This window comes from Leptosomus discolor, chromosome 5 (genome assembly GCF_034619465.1).
Source record: "Leptosomus discolor isolate bLepDis1 chromosome 5, bLepDis1.hap2, whole genome shotgun sequence".
Taxonomy (NCBI): Eukaryota; Metazoa; Chordata; class Aves; order Leptosomiformes; family Leptosomidae; genus Leptosomus; species Leptosomus discolor.
Window position 1 is genome coordinate 23,732,793 of NC_141395.1, and position 26,175 is coordinate 23,758,967.

The window sequence follows — 26,175 nt, forward strand, 5'->3', positions numbered from 1 at the left end:
TGTCCATCTTTGGTCCTGGGCTGCTTGAGCATTCCTGTGTTGATGCCTAATGGTGTGAGCTTTCTCGCAATCACTCATTCTAGTTGGCAGAGCAACATTTTGATTGTTACAGTGCCAAACACTATCTGAAAACTGTGGTTGTCTCTCCTGTGCTTTTACACCCTTTACTGGTGCCCAAGTAGGAAATGAGTAAAGAAATAGCCCGTTCTTCTCTGGAGACATGAGATATATGATAGTTTTAAAGAAGAGGGCATTGCAGCAATGAGTTGTAGAGACACAGGAATGAATGTGGGTAAAAAAACCAGAGGAGAGACCCATCAAGAGCACGAATCTCCACTGCTGCTGAGGGCTTTTTTCTGCTATCACTAAATGTCTTAAACTCCTTTGCAAACTGTGGATACTATGCTTAAGAAAGCATAGGAATAATCCACAGAAAGAATAGAAACCTGTGATTAATAACAATTATTCTATTTTTCCAAGTGGTTGATAGTCAGGAAGTCCTATCCTGCTAATGATCCAAGCTGAAGTTTTATATTGTTTTCCGAATGGAATCTCCATATCGCAGTCTGCTAAAAGAACCCCGACATCCTCAAGAAACTACACAAAAAAAAATTCTGCTTGAAAGGAAGGCTGAAAAATTAAGTGCTCAAAGGCAGAGAGTTTCAAGAATGGAGGCTGACTGAGCAGTGTTAATGAAGTCCTCTTATCTCTGTTATGGTACGGACTTCAATTCTTCATGTTTGTTATGGTACAGACTTTGATTACCTGCTCACATGTATTTTTTCCTGTAACACACTCAATTAAAATAACATCTCACCTCTAAAACCATGCTAGCTTGATTTTTGTACAGCTTAATCTCTGACTGTTTAAAAACCTACGTAATTTTGTGCCTTCTTCATTGAAGCATACATATTGAAAGGGGGAAAGTGCTTCTTCATCTCCTTTGTACTGAAGAAAGCATACTGAACACAGGAGATATAAGCAGATTAAATTGTGCAAATTCGTACAGTCAGTCTTGCTATTCGGTGAAGAATATGCCTCTTTTTCTGAAATCTCTCTCGTGCTTTATTTCCATTATGTTCCCTGTATTGTCTTTAGATTCCTATTGTGATAGAGTTGCAGGAGCTCCCCCTAGTGCACGAAGTAATATTCAAAAACACATAGATCGAGTTTGTGACGCTTGCAGGCTGGAACATCCCCTTTATTTTTTTCATGTAATGACTCCAAATCCTCTGGACTGGAAAATTATTTGAAGCTAATTATTTGAAGGTATTTTGTATACCGAAGCTCCTATAGGATGTGCTGAAATACTCCACTGAAAGTCACCTTTTCATCCATGTTCTTTCCTGGTTAATTTGACGTGATAAAATGTAGATTCCTTTTCTTTACTGAATTTTCAATAAGGCTTAGGTGCCATGCTGATTTTTATATATTTAAATAATTGGAGTGACTGTGAAAACATGATTCACCATTTTATCAATTCTAAATGCATTTAATAAAATTATATCAAAAAGATATTTCAGTTGGCAGTGAAGGACATAATCTAAGTGTTAATCCTCAAAATATTGCAATTTTCAACATTACCAGGCAAATGAATATTCACTTATTTCAATTTTCAAGTCTTAAGAATAGCTCTGGGCATTTGAAAGTGTACTGTTTGTAAAGATGACATTACAATTCACTAGATGCAGCCTTGAAGAATGCATACAAGACACCACTAATAGTCATGTTCATTCACCATATTAGCTTCTCTAGCAATAAACACAATAATTTTACTTCTGATTTCCCTATATTTCAATTTACTTTTCCCAGATGACAGAGAAGAAAGCTTATCTTTTAACATATTCAGTAGATTGTCAAATGTGGAATTTGATAGAGCATTAGCAGAATGCTAAGGGAAATGTTTCACATGCTCATGAAATTGTGACCCTACAAGAAAGAATAAAAAGAGACAGAAAGCAGGAGAGCAGGCAGCATTCTGGCAAAATACAACAACAAGGTGTTTGTTTGGAAGTGGTAACCTCTCCAACATTCACATGAAAACTGTGTTATAAGAGAACCAGTTTGCTGTATGGGTGGTTTATATAACTGTCCGGTGATATATGTGCATTAATTCCTGTCCTCTCTTGGATTCTGTGGCAGAGTTGATTCTCCTATACAATGTTAGCATAGGGTAAAAAAAATAATTCCCTTTCATTTTCTGTTTTTAAAGTGGTTGCATAAAAGCACTATGCGCAGATGTTTGTAAATAATGTCTTCATGCAGTCCTAACTGTATCAATTACTTTTAGGGGCTGCTCTAATATTTTGGCACCAATTTCGGATATATGAAACTAATTTGCTTAGAGGTCTGTTCAAGTTTTGCTCTAAGTGGAAGTGCTCAGGGTTCAATCATTATCACAGCCTTTAACAATTTGGCTAGTGCAGAAGCTGTGCATATAGTCCCTGGCAATGAGTCATATGTTGCCAGCATATGGCAGGAGAGATAACAAAGACAGGAGTGTGAGATGAGTAGGAGTCTGAAAAATACATTTTTCATACGTTAGTAATGAACTTCATGAAAAATGTGAAGTTCTTTGTATGTCATAGAGCTCTTTAATGTAAACAAAATTAGGTCTGCTGGCTTGCATAAGTAGGCTTTGCATAAACTAAATTGCTGCAGAACCACCAGGGAAGGTTTTGGTACATCACTGTCTTCAGTTCCAGTCAAATGGAGATGATACACAGCTGTATGCTTCCCTTCCAAATGCCAGTGTGAATAGCGATGCCTCAAAGAAAAGTTTGCACCACCCCATCTTCTATTATCTAATTCAGCTACCTGACAATCTATGAAATATCTATGACCCACTAATTCAGTGTGTACCCTGAATTCTGGAGACCATAATGGCAGTTTCTCCTGGAAACAGTTTCTTCTGCTGTATCTAATAATTTAATTAAGCTCCAATCTGACCAATACAGAACTAGCCAGAGTAGTCCCGATACGAAACATGCAGATGCGATTAGTGATTCTCATTTGATCTATTATTGTACAGGAATGAGTGGCATTGTGGAGAAAAAGAAAAGAATCCTTGGTCTGAATTGCTGTGTCTTTACCAGCGTACATGCCAAAATAACTTAATTTCTCTTCAGGGCATACTTGATCCAGTTCAAGGATCCCTGCTCCTTGAAGCCCTTCCATGAATTTGGAAGAAAAAATATGGCCCCTTCTTTCTACAATTAGGAGTTTTCATTGTGGTGGTTCTAAGGACAGCTCTAAGGGTAAATAGAGCTGTCTACAATGGCAGTCAGATTGGTAAGAGATGGAGGCAAGACTTCTCTTGGTAGATGAATTAAACTCTTTGGAGAAGAGGGCAGAATTTTGCAATGTACAGATGCTAAAGGAATATTTTTATTTTAAATTTTACTCTCATTTTCTAAGACTAGTAACCACAGAGGATTAAATATATGTAGGTGTATTTCAGTTTTAAAATATAAACAAAGGGTCACATTTATCTTGGGAGAAGATGAATAATGGGAAAAATAGTGAATCATATCCAATAGCACAGCACAGTTGAATTGTCAGCACCTGAAAACAGAGCTTCCCTTTCCCATCACAGCTGCAAAACATTGCAGAAGCAACCAATACCCATTGCTCAGTAATGGAAAACCAGGCTCAGAAAACTGTCTGCATCTGTGTCCTTCTTTAGGTGCTGCAATGACTTTCTGAGTCATTGCTGAACTACCTGCAAGATAAAGTCAAGGTAGTGTGGGTTTTATCATGAGGGAGGAGTGAAAAGATGAAGAATGAGAGGTACCAGCAGGGAGGGGGCAGCAAGAGAGAGAGCACCCTCCTCTGTTACCAGCAGAACAATCCATATACTCGAGTTAATGTTAGAGCTTAACTATATGAGTTTTTAGTTCCATGACTTTTATATCTGAGTATTAATATGTATGATCTCCACAGTATTTCTCTGAATGAAGGGTCCCCTCAAGCAGTTATTCTTGTAATTTTGGTGCTCTCTGCTTCTCTTGCCTTTTTTTTTTAATTTTTATGTCGGCCTTTATTGCAATTTATGTGTATCCTAAAGCCTTGTGATTTTTGTGCTGGGTGCTGTGATGCAAAGGAGGGATGAAGGCCTCTGCTACGAAGAGCTTGCAGTCACAGAAAAGATGGAGTGACTGTCAGACAGAAAGGTGTTGGTTTACTCAGGACATTGTAAGGCATGGGATTCATGTGTGTTCATACATTTCAAATCAGTTTTCTTACAGGTGCTTATTATGATCAGTCCTTGGCATGGTAATCCTAAGAGACACTGGGAGTGGGAGGAAAAAGTTCAGAAATCAATAGAAAAATGAAAAAATGAATTATATATATTTCTTTGTTAATCTTGTGGGTTGGAGGGGGTCTAACTTACACTGTTGGCCTTCTTCAGAGTAGTAGGGTGAGCAAGTATTCACCTCCTCCCTGACTAACCTCCCCACAAAAGGATTACAGAGGTGCTTGGGGTAGCATGGGAAACGCAATTTGGGTGAAGAGATGTTTCCCCTTTCTGTCTCCTATTGCATAGCTGAATGAGTGTTGCTACCATAGTTTAGGTAAATGAAGTAAATACTGGAAAAGTAACAGGAATTCTTAGAAGATGCTAGAATTTGTAAAATACTCAATATTGTGAAGTAGCTGTAGGACTTCCTTTCAATAGGAGCATCACTCTCAGTTCCAGTCGCCTGGGGAAACGGCATATTGCCTTACCTGGCAGTGCTGGCAAGGGCAGTCTGATAATACATACTGTGGAGTCACATTTGATGACTCTTGCTCCTTGGCTGTGTCTTCTGTATGATTCTGTCCCAGCCCATAACAAATATGCACAGATGCTCTATTTATCTCTTGCAGTTGAAAGGGCAGAAAGAAAATACGGAGAAAAAAAGATAGTCCTTTTCAAGGTTAGTGTCTTCAGACAAATTAAGTATATACAAGTAATATATTTGACACATATTTGAAACAGCAAAATTAATTTTTTTGCATCTTGTAATTATTTTCTTAAGTTTGGCAGAAAAATTGGATCAAGGATCTTAAAATCAGATTCCTTCTTGTTACTCGCGTCATCTCTTGCAGAGCCTTTTGACTGCCTGTCTTAAAATGCATGCTGGAAATTGGTATTCTGCAAAGTCAGTTATAGTTTCGAGTCAGTAAGAAGTAATCAATGTGTCTGATCTGATCATTTAGCAGCATCTTTTTTTGTCTGTGTACAGATGACAAAAATTTGAGAAGTTAATAAATAGTGGGGAAAAGCTGTCCAGTGATGATGTTCTTTTTGTGTTAGCTAGTCAAGAACCAGGAGCCTTTTGAGCTGGCTCCATGCGAAGAGCACCACCACCAAAGCAAGTATTGGGTTTGTGGTACTCATTTAGAGCCATTCCGCGTTAGAATTGCTGAGGCAAAAATGTCAGATATCTACAACAGAGCCAAAAATGTAATTAGGACTGTTATCTCCAGTGGTGGTTAAGGAGCAAGTGCTGTTCAGGTGTTTAAAGATTTATGATTTATAACTTTTCATTATTTATTCTTTTTGTAAATTTTCTTCTGGAAGAAAGCTGAGCACAAGATTGTGAACATGTTTGATCTTTGTGTGCATTATCATCCGTGATGCCACTGTCCTAAAATTAAAGGTAACGGTTAGTGAGAAAATACAAATACACGTAGCTGAGTTGACTAGTGGAGAAATTAAAAGAATACATACTTTAGGTTCCAAATAAAAATAAAAATATCTTACTTCCAATACTGATTATTACACTGCTTGTAATTAGGATTACTCAGCCACACTTGTTTTCATCTTAGGAAATTAAATTATATAAACAATTTGTATAACAACCTTAAATATGAACTGGATGGAGAAGGAGGCAGTACCTTAACAGGGGAGAATTATGACCAAGTCTTTGTAAACATCCCAGTACTTCTTTGTCCATCCTTACTCTTTAAAGTATCTGACTTCAAATACATGACTCTGAGGGGACTAAAGAAACATCATCTCTCATGCCACTCTTTCCTTGTCATCTTTTGCACAATGGCTCAGATGATTACTTTTCACCGGAACCCATTTTCTGACCCAGCCCACCTTAGAGCCACATAAAAACCAGCAGTGACACCAGGAGCAGAGGTAGGAGAGGGTGGCTGTGCAAAAGGAAAATGGTGGAAGCATCAGCTCCCAGAGCCGAGCACCTTTGGGCCCAGGGAGGACCCTGGGGCTATGGCTGCCCTTCCACAGCTGCTTACAGTGGCCTGCATCGGGACTGTGGGGCACCTGTTGTCCCCCATGCCCCCTGTCCGACATCCTTTCTCTGCATCCAGCTACATGTGCCCTCACCTCCATCACACTGACACTCCTGCTTGCCTGGTGGTAAGGGAACAGAACTGTCAGAAACACACAAATCTTTTACCTGAGCTTAATTTTCTTCTGTTTTGGATGAAAATTAGCTTCCTGGCCAGGGCCAGCACAAGCAACAGGGCAGAGGCTGGGTGTGGGTGGGATGGACCACAGCGGTCTTATTGGAGGCTGCTGTGAATGGTCTGCAGCCTTAAATGTCTAACCTCTGCACAAAGCACTACCAAGTCTGTCAGCTAGACTGAAACTCTCTCCTGCCCCAAACATGGCATTTCTGCTAGCCCACGTCAGCTGCAGGGGAAGCAGAGGGCAACTGGCAGGGGATCATTTTGTCAGGCCAGCTTGCAGCTCTGTTGCAATTCACTGCTGAATCACAAATCTGTGTGATTTCAGTCTCCTGTGTTTAAGTACAGATTTGTATAATGTACCCATGTTATTGCTATAATACACATCCAGATCCAGGCAAATATTTGCTCCCCTCTCCCTCCCTCCTCTTGAGTTGTCTTAATTGTGTTCAGAGAGAGTCTAGATGAGGGATTTTCGGCTTGTGGTCTGCAGGCTGCTGGGTTTTGGCAGCTATTCCAAATGAGTCTGGGAAACGAAACTGTTGTCACTAGCTGCACAAAGTTCCTCATTTTGACTGACAAAACTGTAGGGGTCCACAAGATAAAAGAGCCTAACACACACCCCCCTCCCCCTTTGTTTCCCCGGATTCAGTTCCTGTTCAGCTGAGTGTCAGTGTTTGCTGCTGCAGATCCCAGAGCAATGTTGGAAAAACTGTAACAGTGAGGTCTCTGGATTTCTTATAGTGTAAAAGTATAGCCACTTCTCCCCAGCAGTCCTGGGCCTATGTAATAAAATGTGTCTCTTGTCTTTCTGGTATACTGGTCCAAACTGTGGGAAGGAGGAGGGAGCAGAAAACCAGGAGGTTGCCCTGCTAGAGCTCCTGAATGCTACTTAGTTGTTCAGTTTCTTCAGTGTTACAGTCAGTGTTCTTCAAGTGCTGTCTTTTGTGTTTTGTCTGGCTTTTCTGCTATGAGGTTTGGGATAGAGAACCTGGATTGCTACCTGGAAAGTGCTGTGTGGCCTTGTGACAGTACAGACCAGGACAATCTGCAATAATATTGGACTTCACTCTACCAGAAATTTCCTCTGGGGAACAGTAATGAAGAAGATTCCTATGTTATTGCAGAAATTATGGGGGTTTTAACACAAGTTAGCTCTGTATACATTCAGTATTTCTAGGCAAGCTGGTTGTGGATTAGAGTAATTAAACTTCTCTGGAACAGCAAACATTTTCACACTGTGATTTGCTTAATGTAGTGCGACAGTCCTTATCCTTTATACAGCCCACAAAGAGTCACTAAAGAGTCAATTAAGCCAAAGAAGATTTTGAGATCATGTTTAAAAAGGAGGTGAGTGGTTGACAGATGGCAGGGACAGAATTTCAGCTGGACAAAGCAATATTTTTAGCAATGATGTGAAAATTAACACCAACGTTAAAGAGAAATAGGAGAAAGGGGATAAATTACAAAATACATACAATAGGTCCCTTTCCATTTCACAAGGACAGGACTGGTTCTGTGATATCCCTAAAAGCCAGACATCACAGAATTTACACAGCTTGGGCTACATACTGAGAGAGGTAAAAAGAGGTCATCTCTTTCAGAGACGTACTATCATGAATTGGGATGTAAAGAGATGTGGTTAACTAGGGAAAATGTCAGGTGGATAATTTCACCTTTCCGTGCCAGTCTTGGGTTAATTATTGCAGTATTCTGTGTGCATTTGTGGAGCAAATTTTTTCTCAAGTTGCAATAAAGATTCATTTAGCAACAGAAGCAGCTCAGAGTCTGTTTAGAAATTTCTGTCCCTCACTAGTTATCAGGGAAGACAAGCTGAAATTCAAAACAATGAGAACAAATGTGATCAGGCCTGGTTTAAATGGGAGCAAGTTAGGCAGCTGCAAGCTCTGTAGGAAGTTAGGAGGGAAGCAACAAATTTACAAATATGAAGTATTTACTATTTTCCAATGCTAATTATATTTTATTCAGATTGGCAGGAATTAATAGTACTATTCTTTTACTGTTTTCTTGGAGAATACCTACTGTTCACACACATGCACATTAACTCGATGTATTTTATTTACTGATTATTCTCATTGCATTATGGAATTAATGTGAAAAACAGGGCATAGTAATCCGTGTTGTTCAGATCTAATATTTGGTTTCCAAATGCCTTTGTATGGTTTTAATCAATACAATTACTGCCACTAAAGTATCAGGAGAACACTGAATTAACTGATTAATTAAGACAGCAGTTAGGATTTTCATTTCATGCTAGTTAAATGTGTGATACCACAACTGGATTTTACTGAAAAAGAAAAGCCCTTACCCTTCATAGCCAGTATTCCTCCCCTGAATTTATGTTATTGAACTTTGCCCATTACTGAATCTGATGACAACCTGTCCTCGTAGCAAGAGGAGGGAATGATGTTGATGAGTTGTCCTCAGAAGATGTATGTTGTCCCTCGTGACCAGATCCCTTCTGTTTTGGTTATATCTGTCTGGTCATGAAGGTTCATTTTTGTTAGCAGAGCTGTGGTGGTGCTAATGCATCCCAGTCAGGGACCCGAACTGTATCTTGCATCAGAAGCACTAGGAAGAAGGGCGCTACCCTAACGAGACTACAGTCCAATTTTGAAAACCACCCAATAGATAATCTGCATAGTCTGAGAGATTTGGGTGAGACAGGGTAGGTGGCAGGTTCAGCACACAGCACCCTCCACTTTAACAAGCTTTTTGCGAAATAGAAGATTTAAGAAAGATAAGAATGTTGTTTTGTGGATATTTGCCAAAAGCAGAATTCTTGTCTTTTCCACTGACACATAGATATGTAAATTAAACAGAAGTGCTTGAATGGTTTTTATGTTTATGGTAGCAGACTTAAAGCTCTTGAAGTAAAGAAATACGTGGCTGAAAGAAGAATGTTTGTGCTTTTTAAAAAATGTCTTCTGGTCTAGCCATCACCCTGGGATTTCTTTCCTCTGTTTACTTTCATATACTACAGAAACAACCATCTACCTTTTTTAGGAAATATATTCTATGTAGATGGAAAGCATCGATATCGATTATTAAAAATCTCTTTCTGTGAAGTAGGATAACCAAAGGTGTTGCACTGGATATTGTTAGATTATTCCTTCTCAGTTTCATTTTCAGCAAAAATTTATTTCTGAAAAGGATGACAGGAAGAAGAACGAGGGAGTAGATAAGGCAGCTGGAATCTGAGGCAGATATGCTGCACTCGTTCAATGTTTCTTCATTTTGTGTGTGTTCACACAATGCGCTGTCCTGAACTTGGAGAAGGAATATGGAATCGCCAGAAGAGACAGAAAATTGGTTTAAATTAACTTTCCAGAGGCTTTACCTTGTTGCTGACCTCCCCAGGGAATTCAGGAAGTAACCTTCAATGCCTCTAGCCCTGTCTCACCTTGATGACTTTTTCTTTCTGTGTTAAAAATCATTATAAAATGCTCAGAATGAATTTGTAGACACTAGACTTCCAGGATTTCAGTTGCAGCATTCAGCAGTGTTTTCAGTTGCTCTTTCTCGTCGCAGAAGTGTGAGTGGATACTGTTGTCCCCATTTTACAGATGGAGGATTTGAAACACTCAGAGGTGAATGACTAGCTGGGGTCATACAATACATAAACTGCTATCACCAGGGAGAAAGTGGTGATTTTACGATTTTAGCTGACTGGGGTGGCATTTTGACTACACTAAAATCAAGAGTTTTACCATTGATTTTAGTAGGTTCACAATTTCACCTCCGAATTCACACCCCATCCAGTTTTTGGCACACTTATGTTTGACGTGAAACCACTTTATCTAAAATTTCACCACCTAGTCCTCAGAGGGAAGTCCTGGCATCTGCGTGTAATGGAAACATAGGAGAGCCCATTCAGTGCTGTTTGTGTAGAGGCACGCCTCCTGGAAGACTTGGAGGTGGGAGATGTGTGCAGACGTTACAAAGGTATCTGGAAACAAGTGAAATAAATCCTCTAGAAGCTCATTAATCTTTAACTTCCTTTCAGTTTGCCTTTTGAGTCGTTGCTGTGTACCTGTAGCATAGGTGAGAGACAGGTCTTAAAACCCAGTAACCTTGCTGACTAATATTTATCATACTTTTGCATCTTAATTTTTACAGTTTGTTTTTCAAGAAGTAAACAATTCCAGGTAAACATACTGTTAAAGCCATGGATACTAAGAAACCAGTAATTCTCATGAGAGACAATGAAAAAAATGCTTTATTTTTATGTAGGTTAAAAAAATGCAGCAGCAGAGAAGCCCATGACAATGCTAGCTTGGGATTCCTTATGACAACTGTAGTCACACCTCTATCAATATCGGGAATGCTCACAGCAGAGTTAGCATTTTCTGACATTTTATTCAATGCATGCACTGTAGTTATAGCAGCTGTTTCATTGTAGCAGGGAAGCAGAAAAATGACAGGAAAATAAGACATCATTACCCATGTTCTGGGGGTTTTTGTGCAGTGGTCATAGTCTGTTTCAATATTCTTTTTCCCTTTGACATTCACAGTGAAGTATCATTTTTGGTAATGGCTGAATCATTTTGTGTTAAAAGGGCGGACATTTACAGTTTGTCAAAGAAACATTGCAGAAGTGTTAATAATGCAATTTCAATTTAACTTTCTAAAATAAATTTGCTACACTGATTGTATTTGAGAATTTAAAGGGACACATTTTCCTGTTTATGCTATTAATACATGTAGATTACTAAAGAAAAGCACTTTTAGAATGTATTTTAAAATAAAACTCAGTCTTTATATTGTATTATTTAAGAATATAGATTTTAAAATAGTCATCATTACTCTGAATATTTTGATAGTTGCCCATTTGCTGATGGTATTCAAAGCATTTCACAAAGGTAGAAATTATTAGTATTCCTCTCACCAAAAAAGGGAAAATGAAACGCAGTGTGATTACGTGATTTGTGCAAGGTCATGTAGTAGGAAAAAAGAATAAACCTGAGCTTCTTAACCACTGGTCTTGACCATTTCTACTAGTCTATTTTGCTTGGTTTAGTTAGTTTGTAGTTAGTTAAATAGATGGGTATTTAGATTACAGATGCTGTAGTTTTATGACACTCAGAAGATTTTAAAAATGTGATTAATTCCTATTTCTGTGGAAGTTCCCTAATTTTGCAAACAGCCTTGTGACTGTGTGTTGCTCATTCATACCTTGCCCTGTTTGCCACTTTTACTGTTTATGGATGTTCCTTAAGAAACTATATGGTTGTCTTTTGTGAGCGTGGGTGGTTTGAAGATGCTTTGGTAATACAAGTTTAGACTATCTAGACTGGCTACAGGTCCTTTTAATGCTTTCATTGCTTGGTAAACGTAGATGAAGAGCAGAAACAAGTACTCTTTCCAGGTAATTTGTCCTTTGATAGTTGCAAAGTGTTGCTAAGTCACCTATAGACCTGGCATGAGGTCGGTCATTGTCAGTTTCGGACTTTTCCAGTAAGGAGATGTGAGCAGGCACTTCGCTCTTTGGCTGCAAGTACTGTGTTGTGGAGAGTGCTAGGGAGTGCAGGTTGGTTCTCTCAGCTGCCACATACATTTGTGGGGAGATAGTGAAGAGGTGACTGAAATATTTTCAGCATGGTAGTGATGATTGCATTTCTAGTTCCACTTTTTTGTCTTCTGGAGGAGTGTGGTGAGGTCTCCCTGCAGTATGACTGTGGTTTGGGTTAGACAGTCCTGGTAACATATCCCAGCTGTCAGTCCCTGTGGCAGGGTGTGTGTGCCAAGGTTTCTTATGGGCTGTGCATACTGGAGGGGTTGGTTAGAGGTCATGACGTAGGTTGTTTTCTGATGACAAGTGTTGGTCAGTGTATCATCATGTTCTATGTAGGGCTATTCCAGAGATTCAGCATAGGCTAAAAGAGCACAGAAATTCCTACTGTATCGATTACGTTTTCCTTCAAATTTTGTCAAAAGTACTTTTCAGAGGACCTTTCTGTGACAGAATCTTTGTCCAGCTGCTTCCCTGATGTTTTTCAGCAAGCTGCATTCACTAAGTGTATTGTTTTGCCTGCAGCATCCTAGGAGAGATTGGTGCAGTCTGCATAGACACAGTCTTTCTCTGCAGGTGGAAATAGGACCAATGGAGTTGACTTTAGGATACTCTATCCAAGACTGCTTTCCACCTGGAAGTGCACTCCCACAGCTATGATGCTGTATGCTTAGCTTTATCCCTGCTATATGGTTACTGATTTGTATTGGAAAAGTAATCTCTACAAAGACTCCTCATCTTTGTAATTCTTACCTATGCCTTTGGTCTGAAGTAGCTCAGATAGATGACATATTACCAAAAAAGGCAACTTCTTGAAAATGAATGTATGGATTTGAGAAAGAATGGTAACAATAGAAGGGGGAGGTGTTGTGTGGGAGGGCTGTGGGTACTTTTGCTGATTGTCAGCTGTATCTTACTGTCTGGTTATACTTTCACCAATATTGTGGGAATGGTTTTTTTGTACGTTTTATGTCGTCCCATGTGAACCAGGTAGGGCATTGATAGCCTTTCAGGAGATGTGTACAAGGATATACAGGCATGCCAGTCATAATTGGCAGTCATCACAAGTTATCAGAAGTCATTTGGAACCAGTGAGAGATAAAGATTCTCTGCTTTCTGAAATACACTTAGGAGACTTAAATGCTATGGGCCTGACTCAAAATCCATTGAGTCAATTAGGGACTTCCCAGTGATTTCAGTGGGATTTGGATTAGGCCCTAGATCACCAATAGCAGTAAATACCGAGGATGTAAAACAAACAAACCTCTTAGTGATGTGGCTGTTGCTGCTGCCACCTTTCGACTTGTGTGGCTTTTGTCCTTTGTTTCTTCTAGATCACCTGCCAGCCAGCAGGAAAACTGATGTCACTAGCAGTTCTTTTCAGTGGCCTGGTTGGAAATAAAGGGATCAACAGTAGTGCACAAGTTTATCTGATCACCCTGGTAACCTCACATGCCATGCTTAACTCTAATAAATACCAAAACTTGTTCTATGTTCAGAGATGAGCTTCACTGAGGTCATGGGAAAAACATGATTCATTGACTTTTATTTTATTTCATCTTAGTTCTTTGAAATACACATTTCCTATATTAACATTTTAGAGTAGTTAGTTAGGTCCCCTCCATCATTTGATTCTGTAGACCCAAATCGCTGTAGATCATTCATTCATATGTAAAGGCTCAGAAGAAACATCCCTTTACAGCTATTTAACAAAGGGAATAGAAAAATGTATTTTTATAAGAGATGTTCTTGCATTTTATTTAGCAGATTCAAATAACTTGACAAATACAGACCTCATGTTAGGTCTCTATTATTGTTGTTCATTATATTATTTATTTGTTTGCATATGGCTTGCTCAGTGATGTAAGAAACACAGAAATAAAGGCAGCCCTTGCCCTATAGTTTGAAATCTAAGGCCTGTTTCTCCAGAGATTAAATGTGTGCATAAAATTATACACATGAATAGTCCTATTTAAATCTATGGTATTGCTCTCATGCATAAATATTTGAATCTTCAAAGGAACAGAGGCTAAAATTGTTACTTTCCCTGCTTCACTCCAATTTAAATAGGGAGTTTTGGCTTCATGAAGAGTTTGCTTTAAATGGCCCGAGGGTGAATCCATAGATGTGCAGATATAGCGTTTATCAATGTTAACACTGAAAACCATTTTATCATAGTTTCTCATGATCATTTTCTGCTTCCCCCTGCCAACACCTGCAGCTTTCCCTCCTCTACCCTCCGACCCATATGCATCTTCTCCCTTTCAGGGGGGATGTATTAAACTGTCTGTGTGTGCACTGGTTGGAAAAGGGCATGAAGTAGCTAAAGCTCAAGATGGTACTGCTGTGATGCTTTATGTCTTGCTGAAGGAAAGCTAAGAGCAGGTACACTTGTCACTACTGTGGCCAGGAGATGGGTAATAATTTGTAAACTATTCTAATTGGGTTGCATATTTCAGCTCTTCCCATCATAACATTTCACTTAGTTGGAAGTCCTGAAAAATGTGATCATAAAAGTAGCTGCAGTCATACAGCTCCATGCAACATGTATGTACATTAGTCACATTAATCCTTCAGAGATACCAGAATGTGTTAAGACGGTAGTTAAACACTCTACTTGCTCTCTGCTGTTTTACAGGGAGAGCTACTTCTTTTTTCCTAAGTGCTTTCTAAGCAGCCCTCAATGGGAGATCCACGATCGTGAAGACCTACAAAACATTTATTGGACTTCAGCCAAGTTGTGACTGTTATTCTAAGATATGATCCCTTACAGAATCCATTTTTTTTCTGATGGGAAGTTGTTGCTGGAACACCGTATCTCCTGTGAACTAATTGCTGTTACATTTCTCTGCCTTTGAAGCATGACTTGCCTTTCTATAGCAAACTCAGTCCAAGCCCTGTGGTTCCATTTGTTGCAAATGCTCATCACTAGTGCAGCTGGAGTTCACTGCAGTAGCTTTGAAAGGCTCTGACTTTGAGGAGACTCTTTGCTGGGCATGTCTTTTCGATGGCCACGACGTTGTTCTTCATTAGGAGTGACTGCCTTGCTTTCTTGAGCCTGGGCTTGCTGCTCTGGGCGATGTATTACTGATTATCTCTCTTAAGCTCCACCTTGTGGTCGAACTAATTTTAGACATGTAAAGGTGTCCTCGAAAATTGCCCAGTACCACACAAAGAGGCTAAAGGGTAATTCAGGAAAGCATCTAGGCCATCTCTGAGCCACATGTACAATTCACTATAGCAGTGTCACTCCTGGCAGATGTCTTACGTATCCTCCCAAGCCTGTGAAGATGGAGGAACAACACCTCCCTGGGAATCAGAGCCAGTGTTCACTCACTGTCCACACTGTTAGAAAAGCTTCACCAATGCCTAACTGGAATCTTTCTTACACCAATTTAAACTGTTTGTTTCCTGATCTCTGCATGATGGACTAGGACACTTTTTTTTAAAGGCCTTTTAAATCGAAGACTTTTTTATCACACTCCTGCTAAGACTTGTCTTTTCCTTAGCTTGAACAACTTTGATTATTTATATTGTGCCTTCTATTTATTCTTGTTGCTGTCCTCTAAATTCTGTCCAGTTGATTTAGGTGCTTTTGAAGTAAAGTGGACAGATGACACACAGTGCTTTAGCTTTCATCTTATCTAGGCTGATTAAAGCAGAACTGCATTATATATCTAATCTGTTACTACATCCCAGTACAGTATTTGTTGCTTTCACACAAGTATGACATTGCTTATTCAGTTCTGTTTAATATCTATTATAAACCTTATTTCTTTTTCTGTGGAACTGTGCTAAGACACTTATTCCCTACCCTGTCTTTATATAACTGATTCTGCCTGCTTTGGAAAAGTAATCAGCACTATTTGTGTTGCATAACAGCATCATATTTTTTTCAGACCAATGTCATAACTCTGTCAAATTATAAATTTATTCTCCAATGTATGTGCAGTCCTTCCCATCCTGAAGTCTCCTGCAAAATCAATCAGTGTACATTCTACTTCATCCCATGTTAATATTTAATATTATCGGATGCGATATATTCTTGAGAACGCTGCTCAGAACAGACCTTTGGTATGACTGCCAGTTTGACTTCACTTCACTGGTCATTGCTTTCAAAATATACTTTTCCAACAGGCTTTGCACCCATTCTGTAAGAATTTAATCTGCCCTTTGCAGAAGATAATAACTTATGAGACAGTGTCAAAGTCTTACTAAAGTAAAGGGCTGAAAATCTACTGTTTCTTCCCTAGTCTATTAGTGTTACTACCGAGTCATGGAAAGAAATTAGATCAGTGTGGCATGATTTGTTCTTGATTAATATACGTCACATGTGATTCATCTCCATGCTCTTTTCCAGGTGCTTACAAATGGACTACTTCTAGGAAGTTAAGCTGACATGTCTATAATTTTCCAGCTCCTTCTTTTTCTATATTTCTCTCTTCAGCTACCTGCTTTAGTCTCCAAGAGTAGTCAGAGGTGGCTGCTCATGGTTCTGAGATGGCTGCAGCGCTCTTTAAGTTTCTTCAGGTTTCCTGCATGAAATTCTACAAACCCAGCCAATCTGAATATAGCTAATTTACACAGGATTTTCTCATCCGTTCTTTTGGTTTTTTCAGGCTGATATTTTGCTCCTGTCACTACTAGTTAGAATATTAGCCATCTCTCTGCCACTGACCTTTCTAATGAACACTGATATAAAAAATAATCAACTGCTTCTGGGCTTCTTGAATTATCTGTCAGTAGATGTCTCTCTGTTGAACAGTAAATCAACACTTTTTATTTTCTTTGTTTTACTACAAATGTACTTTTGGTATATTTTTTGTACCTGTTGACATTTCTTGGTAGATTTGTCTCATTTTCTACCTTTGCTTTTCTAATTCTGTCCTTATTATTCAGTTCATTTTTTACACTTGCCTTTTGTAAACCCCCTACTTTCTCATTTCTCTGCATTTCCTTCTTGTGTTTCTGTGAAGAGCTCTTTCTGTAGCTAAGTTGAGTCTTTATTACACCTTCTAACTCTGTGCTAGTATATATTGTATGTGTGGTTAGTATTGTTTCTTTAAGTAACTGCCAGCTCTCTTTAACTCTTTTTACCTTACACTTGCTCCGCCACGACCTGCTCCAGGAATTTAGCTATCGGTATTCTGTTTTTATGGAAATTTTTCTTCCTAGTCCATTGTTTCTACTTTGTTCTTATTTCCTTCTGTGAAGTTCTCATGCTGGATCATTTCATGATCACCTTCACCCGAGTTACCTTCTGTCTTCACAGCTGATCCTTCTGTATTGGTCAGGATCAAATGGAGGTGAACAAGCCTTCCTGCTGCTTTCTGCAGATTCTTGTGCTGTGCCTTAGCTTTCACCTTGTTTTTCTTCTGTACTGTTGAGTTGAATCAGATTTCTTCTAAATGCTCTGTTATATTCTTTTTGATTTTTTGATTTTGATTAGAATGGGAGATTTGTTGACAAATCTTCATCCATATTCAATTTTTTTCATCTGTTAGTTGTATGCATTTTTGTTAGAGCTTAATGGAAACTCTAAAGAACAAAAATGTGCATTCATTTTCACTAGTCTCTTGCTGTAAAAGTCTCTTACATTTCTGTCTTACACATTTTATCTCTCCTTTGAAGTGTATTCCTAACTAGAACTAAAATCTGGAAGCTAGATTGAGAGTATTGTGCTTTATTGATTTTTTAAAAAATCTTTTAAGAATGTAGAATTTTAAAGTAGTTTTCATAGTGACTTCAGTGCCAATTTAGCTAACAATGTAAGTGTACATTTACCTTCATTCTCATTGAACTTGATGAAGACTTGAAATCCTTTTAAAAGAAAATGGAAGCAAAAATTATTAATACTCAGAGTGGTATCTCTAACTTCATTGTTTATTTATATACCTTGTTTATTTATATACCTGTTTGAAACTGTTATTAAGTGGTTTTGTTTGCATTAGAGGCATCTATCAAAAGATTCTTGCTATTCTTAGCATGCTGTAACTGCAGATGTAGACTGTCTAAAGCATGCTCCACACAGTTCCAGAAACCAAGAAATACTGAGAGATGTTCTACCGCTCTTCTGGTGGAACAGAAATGTTCGTAACTTAAATGTGTCTTTGAAAAATTGTTGACTTATTAATGAGAAAAATCAAGAATCCCAATTTAATTGTATTGATTTGCCTTTTCAGAGACTTCTTGTAAAGTATGAGTAGAAATGAAAAACCATTTGTATTGTTTTCTATATACAGGCCTCTCTGTTAAGATTATCTTATCTTTATTGATTTCTGTAATATGCTTCCCTCATTTTCCCCTTCCTGGCTGACCTGTAGTCTCGTCGTGCATTTGTAGCTCCCAACGCTATTTGCTTACTACAACAACTTTGTCACATTGTTAAAATCCTGTGGGAGCTAACAAACAGATGCCCAGCTTAAGAAAACCAATACCCGGCAATGCAGCAGTACACAGTATGTGTTTCACCGTACTGACCTGGCTGATCTGCCTTTGCGGTACGGGTGTAAGGGAGCTGTCCCTGCCATGGCCAAGGTGCAAGGTCTTGCCCTTGCGGGAGACCTCTGCGTTCAGTATGATCTGTCCTGTCGGCAAGCCCAGAACACCAGCCAAACTCAGCCCTTGTGTCATGTCTCCTGGCATTTCACGCTAGAAGTAAATTTGGTCCATGCTGTTAACTACCAGTATGAACAAAGCAAAACTTCCCATAATTCTGAGGCGGCTGCTGAAGTTCAGGTTTCTTCTTTGTCTCCATTTCTGCTGTCCTTTAACCTTCTGCTTTTCCTTTTTCCTCTGTGTTGTGCCATGTGCTTCCTGTCTCCTCTCTGCTTTCACTTGTTCATTACATGCCTGTTTTCCCATTTCTCTCATCCCCTTCTCAGCTTCTCTCTTGTAGAGCCCTGATAGTCTTCCCTTTGACTCTTCCCTTTGCAGAACCCAGTCACCTGCTTTACTCTTTTCTTTTTTGCTTCACCAGCCCCTTGGTGAAAGTCCTTAGCCAGGTGTCTGTGAGTGGCCTGCATGCTCTTGCATTTCAGAGAGCAGCAATAACAGGGTTGCCAGCTAGGTCCGATGGTAGTTTAGAAAAGACAGATAGTGGGAGCAGAGCTTTTTCTTCATTCCTGTTTCTTGTGGTGTGCTGTAAGAGAGAAGAGAGCTGAATAGAAAAAGGTGCTGAAGGAGGAGAGAGTTTCTGTGGTGGGGACTGAATGGCGGAGGCAGCCGTGTATGGAGGAATGCTGTTGTGCCCACTGCAGCTCGAGAGCAGCAAAGCTGGCTATGCCCGTGTAGCGTCAGATCTAGTGTGATGTTTGGCCATTACACACTTCATTAGTACTTTAGAAAGTTTAACATGCATTTGTTATTCATGTGTCATGTCACTGTTTTAATTTGCTGAGCATTAAGAGCCAAGTTTGCCTTTAGGATGTCTTCAGAGAGCTTTTTCTACTCATGTGCCCTGGACAGAGCTTGGACTTACACATTGTTCTTTGTTTTTACAGCTTTGTTCATCTTTTTATTTTAGCCTTTATTTTACTGCTCAATCTTTGAAAATTTATTTAATTTCATTTTATTTTTCAGACACCTTTTACTGAACCTCACATCCCACATCGTCCTACTAAAACCATTACACAGGTAATAGGACATAGGTGTTCTGTAGAGCCAGGCCGCTAAAACAAATGGAAGTAACTCCTATTTCCAAGTGTGATGTGTATCAGCTGAACTGATGCTTTCTGTTAGATGTGATAAGTATGTGAGACTTAAAATCCTGAGTATATACTACATTGCTCTGCAGAAGTAAGCATCTGTGCAAGGACTTGTAATTTAGGGAAAAGAGAACTTGCGTTTTGTTTTGCAGAAGGCGGTACAGAGATTGTGGAAAGTTTAAAATCTGTGTGTCTTGGTCCCTTTTTTTCCTCCATGATCGTCAAGGTTCCTTCTGAGAAGATCCTCAGAGCTGGAAAGATTTTGCGGAATACAATTCTGTCCCGAGCCCCTCACATGATAAGAGATCGTAAATACCATCTGAAGACTTACAGGTGTGTGAGCTGATTGTATAGAGGTCTCTGAATTTTTATGCCTGCCATCCTCTGATTTGTGGTTTATGCCTTACCGTACTTGCAGGTCTCAAAAGGTCTGAAATTATTCTGTGATGCATTTGAGTCTGGATGATATGCAATCTTTAATGGGCCTGGTAAATCTTTTCTGAAGTAATTTGACTGGAAATTGAGTCCATGATTGTGAACAGAGCATTCTCATACAAAAACTCTTCCAAAGTTAATATCATAGTTAGCTGGAATATTCTGTGCAATGTCAAGTTAAAATGTGGATTTTTTTTTTCCTCTTTGTTTATCAGTAAGAGATAATAGAAAAGTTCATTAATATATTATGTTACTGTACTGATTGCTATAGTGGTGTTGCTCAGTGTGGAATTTCTGAAAATTCTCCTGGTGAGAAACATTCCTTATATAGATTTTCTGCTCTATTTAAAATTATTTTCTTTTCAGTGTATTGCCAGGCTTTCTTATTTTCCTGCTGGTGGCAGCACTGTCCTGCTGAAGTGAGATAACAATGGGGCCTGTAGAATAGGAATCTGACTTCAAGGACTCAGTATCTATCTACTGTTGGCTTAAGAAACAATTTGTTTTAGTGTCTAATGTTTAAATCAAATACCTAATGCATTATTTAGAGTATATTTAAATAAAAATTGGTTTAAAATCTCTGAGTATGTCTTTTTCTAAATAGTGAATCAATGTTGCTGATCCGCTTTTGAAATAAGTGCATTGATTTTCCATATCTCAATCCAAAATGTGTTTAACGTGATGCAAAGTATTTGGAGCTTGTGAGCTGATCTGAGAATATATCACAATATGATATTTCTCATTGTTCTAGAAGAACAAAAGAGCATGTATGATAAACGAAGACCAATGCTGGTCCAAACAACTGCACCATTTTATCTTATACGTAACCGGGAAAAACTCTTACTTTTCTATCATTGGGATTTTTAAATATGGAATGACATTTATATTGGATCCAGGTGAGGGAAAGTTTCATCATCAAAATGGGATTTTAATTGGAAGAGCATTATTTAAGCTAAATTTCAGGAATTTCAGTATTGCCTATTCCCTTGGTCTCTGAAAGTGATGCATGAAGTGTGGAGCCATGAGAGAGCCTTTGTAGAAGGACTAGCCAGCTTCCCCTCTGTTCTGCGTGTGATCAGTTATAGATTTGTAAGTTTTTGGTCACATTGCTTATTTGCTTCTGTTCTGCTGAGCTAGGGAGTCTTATGACAAAGAATTTTATTTAGTGACCGTGTGGCTTTTTCAGGTTTTTTCCCCCCTCTTTGGACATTCTCCAGAACTTGAGGCTTGCTGTTGTCTGCCTCTGGGTTAGTCAGGAGCTGCAAGGTGACCAGAACCTTGAATCATGAGAGCGCCTCAGAAACACTGTAGACCTGCAAACCAATGTCCCCAAATACAGTGTGGCCAGAGTTTGGTTACAAATGCAGGAACACCCTCATAGCACTTACTCTTCCTGTGGAGGCTGTTCTCATTGGCAAAGCTTTTATAGTGTTAGATGGTTGTTTTCATGCAGGATTCTGAAAAGCATGAGGCTTTTGCTATCCTGTAGTAATCAGAGAAGATTTCCTTTGAAATCTGGATTGGGTGTTGTTTCACTTGTGAAACAGGTTTTGTACTAGGTGGCACAGGCTTACTCTGAGCTTTGCATTTCCCGAAACACTTGTTGTTCTGCTGAGGTGGTCCTCTCAAAACTGAACACCTTCACTGGTATTTCAAGCATGTACGCATGGATGGTGACATTGTGTTTTCTGTAGGGAGATTTGACTAAGATTATACAGAGTTTAAGATATCGCTGTTCTTGGCAGACACTGTGATCCCTCTCTTGGCTAGCTCCCTTTTCATTTCTATCTATTTATTTGTCCTTCAGGCAATGCTGTGTGGGGACAGAACTAGTTGACTGGCTGATGCAGCAAAGTCCTTGTGTCCATTCACGAACCCAGGCTGTTGGCATGTGGCAAGTATTGCTGGAAGAAAGTGTTCTTAACCATGGTAAGATAAAGAAAATCAGCATCTTGACTAAAACATGGGCAATGTGTAACATCAGCGCCTCAGTAGATCTCTTTCATGGAAAAGAAAGGAAGGGATTGTGAGCCCAAAAGAAATGCTGCAGAGAGCACCCTGTTCATTCATAAGTGCAAGTGCAACACACAGGCAGTATAACCTGAGTCTTGCTGCCAATATACCTTTTTAACTTATGAGACTTTTGAAAAGTAAATGAACAATTTAAATGGTAACTGTGATTATACTTAGGAGTACACTGGCTGGTGCTTATATTGCAAGAGCTGGATAGCACTCAGGCCAAAACAGAGAGATGCATTACCATACACAAACTGGTCTTCATCAAAGATTGGCAGCATTTGGAAGTGAATGTCAGCATTTGTGTTTGCTCAGATCCGTAATTTTTTAATGATTTTCAGTTGGCTTGGAATGGTTCCCAACTTCAGCACTCCAAATATTCCAGTGCAGAGATCTGGGATTTTATGTTAGTTTTCTGACTGTATTTTACATTGACTTTCAGTTTCCATTTGGCAGGATTTACTTGGTAACAGGATGTTATAGCCCTCAAAAGGGTAGCTTTCTAAAGCAACATTCATATTTAAAGCTTTACATGTGCAGTTTTATTAAGTTCAGAAGAGCAGCTCTATTACAGTACTCTTCCATTTATCTGCTGTTGTGCTTCCCATATCCCAGGGAGAAATTTCCACATTGAGAAGACAGAGTGATTCCACTGCTTCCTTACCCTAAGGGCTCTAGCTTTGATTCCTGCCAAATATTCCCTCAGACTCCTAGGGGAAAGCTGTTGTAAGGTGCATCACAGTGTCCCTCTCAGCACATCACTCTGACTTGCTTGGAAAACCAAGGCTTTGTCCAAGGTTTGTCCATATCATAGCCTCTCTTTAGAAGCCTTCTCCTGTTAGACTTTCCATTAAGTTCTTCCACCAGGACACAGGTCAATGAACTTGCCACTAGGATTGTATCTTGGTGATGTACATTTATGGTACATCAGAAAGAGTTTAGATGCTTTTGTTACCTTGTAACCCTGTGTGAAAGATATAGGGCAAGATGTTTGTGCTAGAGAACACCTCTTAGAAATTCAAGATGTAACCATTTCCCCAGTGTGAATTGTTTGCTTAAATGGAATGGTTTGAAACAATAAGAACAAAATCAGATCTAATAAGAAAAAAAACATGCACATGCACACCCCCAACACACATACATGGAAGCCTTTTTGAAACTATTTGTAGTACACAATTTAAAAGTGTACCCTTCAAGCTACATAATTTGGACATATGTGGGAAACAGAGGTGTTTCATACTCTTGCAGTTTCTCTGTAGCTTTCCCTTCTTAACTAATTTATCTGTGACATATACAGTGCTACACAGATTTCTACAAGGTTAACTTCAATGAGGAGAGCTTAGTGTTTGATGTGTTACGTTGTTTTCAGTGGATCAGGAACACCACTTTCAAGACAAATACTTATTTTATCGATTTTTGGATGATGAGCATGAAGATGCCCCTCTGCCAACCGAGGAAGAGAAAAAGGAGTGTGATGAGGAGCTACAGGACACTATGCTGCTTCTGTCTCAGATTGGGCCAGATGCTCATATGAGGATGATTCTCAGAAAACCGTAAGCAGATTAATGAGATAACATTATACATGGGCCTTCCTGGTGACATGGAAACAAGAGAATTCTGCAGTTATTATCAGGCATCCTTTGGCCAGTTGTTTTCACTTCAGTGGCAGTTTGTTCAACCTCTAAAGTTTTTAAGTGCATATTAAGTAATTTCCAGTCCTTATTAATGCTTCTGATTTGAACTGTGTGTTGAGAATAACCATCAAAGGCTGTGAATGCTATCATACCTTGAGGAAAATACTGCATTATGAGTTTCTATTTCATTTCGGAGTCTCTCCAAAACTAAGTTGCAGGTAATAGAAGAATCCTGCTCCGTTAACACTTTCTGTGTAGATGTGTCATTCAATTAACTGTGCTGCTCTCAGTTATTGTGAATGAGTTAAGTGGTAGGATGGCCGCACAGCAGGTACCTTTCAATTACAGTTGTCAATGGCAGCCATTAATTAGATTCATCCTTGGTAGAACTTTATTGGATTAAGATAGGCTAGACTTGGCCTGTTGTAGTTTGCTAGCACAGTGTGAAAAGTGGCTCTGTGGGTTTATTTATCCATTCTTATTGTTATAAACTCAATACATTAAAAAAAAATTGTTTTCTGTACCTAGGCCACAGAGAATGTTTGCCTAACCTTTTCATAGCTATCAGATCATGTCCTCTGACTCATCCGTTGGCTAACTGTCGTTTCAGCAATACAATCTGGTCACACTGAAAACTGTGCTAAAGGCTTTTTTTACAGGCAGCTTTATAGTGACTTCAAAGCAACCAGTATAAACTCTGTTTGACCCTCTATTGAAGGCAACCTTTTCATTATGCAGGTAGTGTTTAGGGGCCACTGAAGACATATTTTACTGTTAATTAAGCACATTGAGAATAGTGAATTACTTAAGGTCATCTTCTCTGGAGATTTACCTGTAATGGTCAGTTCAAGAAAGATAAGTACACAAAGATCCTGTTCCTTTGAGGCCATTGGCAAAGTTTGTGTTTGCTATGGGACAGGATTTGGCCCTGCCTAGAGTGCGAGAACACTTTTTTTGTACTGCAGATGTTTTGAATCCACTTGACGTGAGTGTTTGCTTCTGTTCTGTTTCCATCTGTATCCTTTTCTCGCTCCATTCTTCCACTGGTGTTGACTGTTTAGATTGTAAGCTCATTTAGATGGCACTTTTCCAAAGTCTTCCTAAAAGCATTGAATTTCAAAAGGTGCCATCAGGTACTTGTGCTTATAAAAATAGGTAACACTGCCATGCAGCAAAACTTTTAAAAGTATAACTTCTCTTTCCTCTGGTTCTTAGAGGTCTAGTCAAACACAACTAAAGGAGCACTCAGCCCCTGTCACACAAAATACATAAACAAACCGAACTGGGAGCATGCTGCTTCCATAAAGCCTTATGGTGTCAGGGAAGTCAGGTGTGTTCTACTCACAGAGATCTCCTGTGCGTTCTCCACTAAGGATCAAAAGAGGGCTTCCTGCACCCATGAGCAGACGCCTGTCATTAGGAGACAGTGAGCAGTGCTGTGTGTGTGCTGTGACGCTGCGCTTCTGCACTAACTCCCTTGTCTCAGGCTGACTGAGCGGGTTGTCTCTTGGAGAATTGCCCCCTTAGATGATCATGGTTTTTGGCTGCCTACTACATTTGCTTTCCATCGTGACTTTCAGAGCAGCCAGTCTAAGTTTACCCTGGTAGGATCAATGTTGATTGTCGTCCACACTCCTTGCAGAGAGCTGAAAGGCTGGAATGATGCTGTGGAAAGTACTGCTCTCGCCTCTATGTCATCACTTGCACAGCATAATCTGAAAGAATATTCATAGGAGATTTTTCATGCAATATAGTGAGAGGAAAGAGGTTCTCTCAAGACCAACAGCCATCTGACATATTTCCTTATCCCTGTCCCTGAAAGTGCTTATTTTTGCTGCCCTTTGCTCATGGAAGCAACCTTGTACTGCCAGACACCATATTAACTGCTGTTCCTAGTATTCAGTTTACATACATTATGGTTTTGTTAGCTGAAAATCCATCCCGGGCTGAGCTGTATAAAAGCTGTTAAAAATTCCATGAATCCTCAGAGTCCTGCTAGTTTTGACTAGACACTCTTACAGTTGCCAAAAGTTCAAGGAATTGTCAGGGCTTCAGAGACACTGGCTCTTGCTGACCTGAGCAGGACCCACAATTTTCAAACCCACAGCTGTATTTTATAATAGTCACCATTTCCAGAAAGGTTGCAGAACTCGGATAATTACCCTGAAAGAAATAAGACAATATTCTTTGATGAGAAGATTGCTTGGAGAATTTGATTGTATAATGAAGCTGTTGCTTTGAAAGGTACTTTCTATTGTTCAAAATCTGAAAATCTCTAGCAAAAAGTGTCACTTGTTTTGACAGGCGACTTAAAAATTTCTCTGTTTATTACATTAACTGCAGCATTTTAACTGTCAAACTGTGAAAGAATGTTCTATAGTTTAAAAAACAGAATAGAGCTCAGGGAAATTTTTGGCAGGCTCTTGTT

The 26,175-nt window shown here is 39.2% G+C and overlaps 1 protein-coding gene across 1 annotated transcript in view; it reads left to right on the top strand.

Annotated features, from left to right (window-relative positions):
• Positions 1–26,175, top strand: part of RAPGEF4 (Rap guanine nucleotide exchange factor 4) — a 161,568-nt gene that overhangs the window by 86,376 nt on the left and 49,017 nt on the right. The window contains exons 7-10 of the mRNA XM_086466116.1: positions 19,538–19,591; positions 19,889–19,995; positions 21,905–22,026; positions 23,483–23,666. Of these exons, the coding sequence (XP_086322242.1) occupies positions 19,538–19,591; positions 19,889–19,995; positions 21,905–22,026; positions 23,483–23,666 (467 nt within the window). The remainder of the gene's footprint in view (positions 1–19,537; positions 19,592–19,888; positions 19,996–21,904; positions 22,027–23,482; positions 23,667–26,175) is intronic.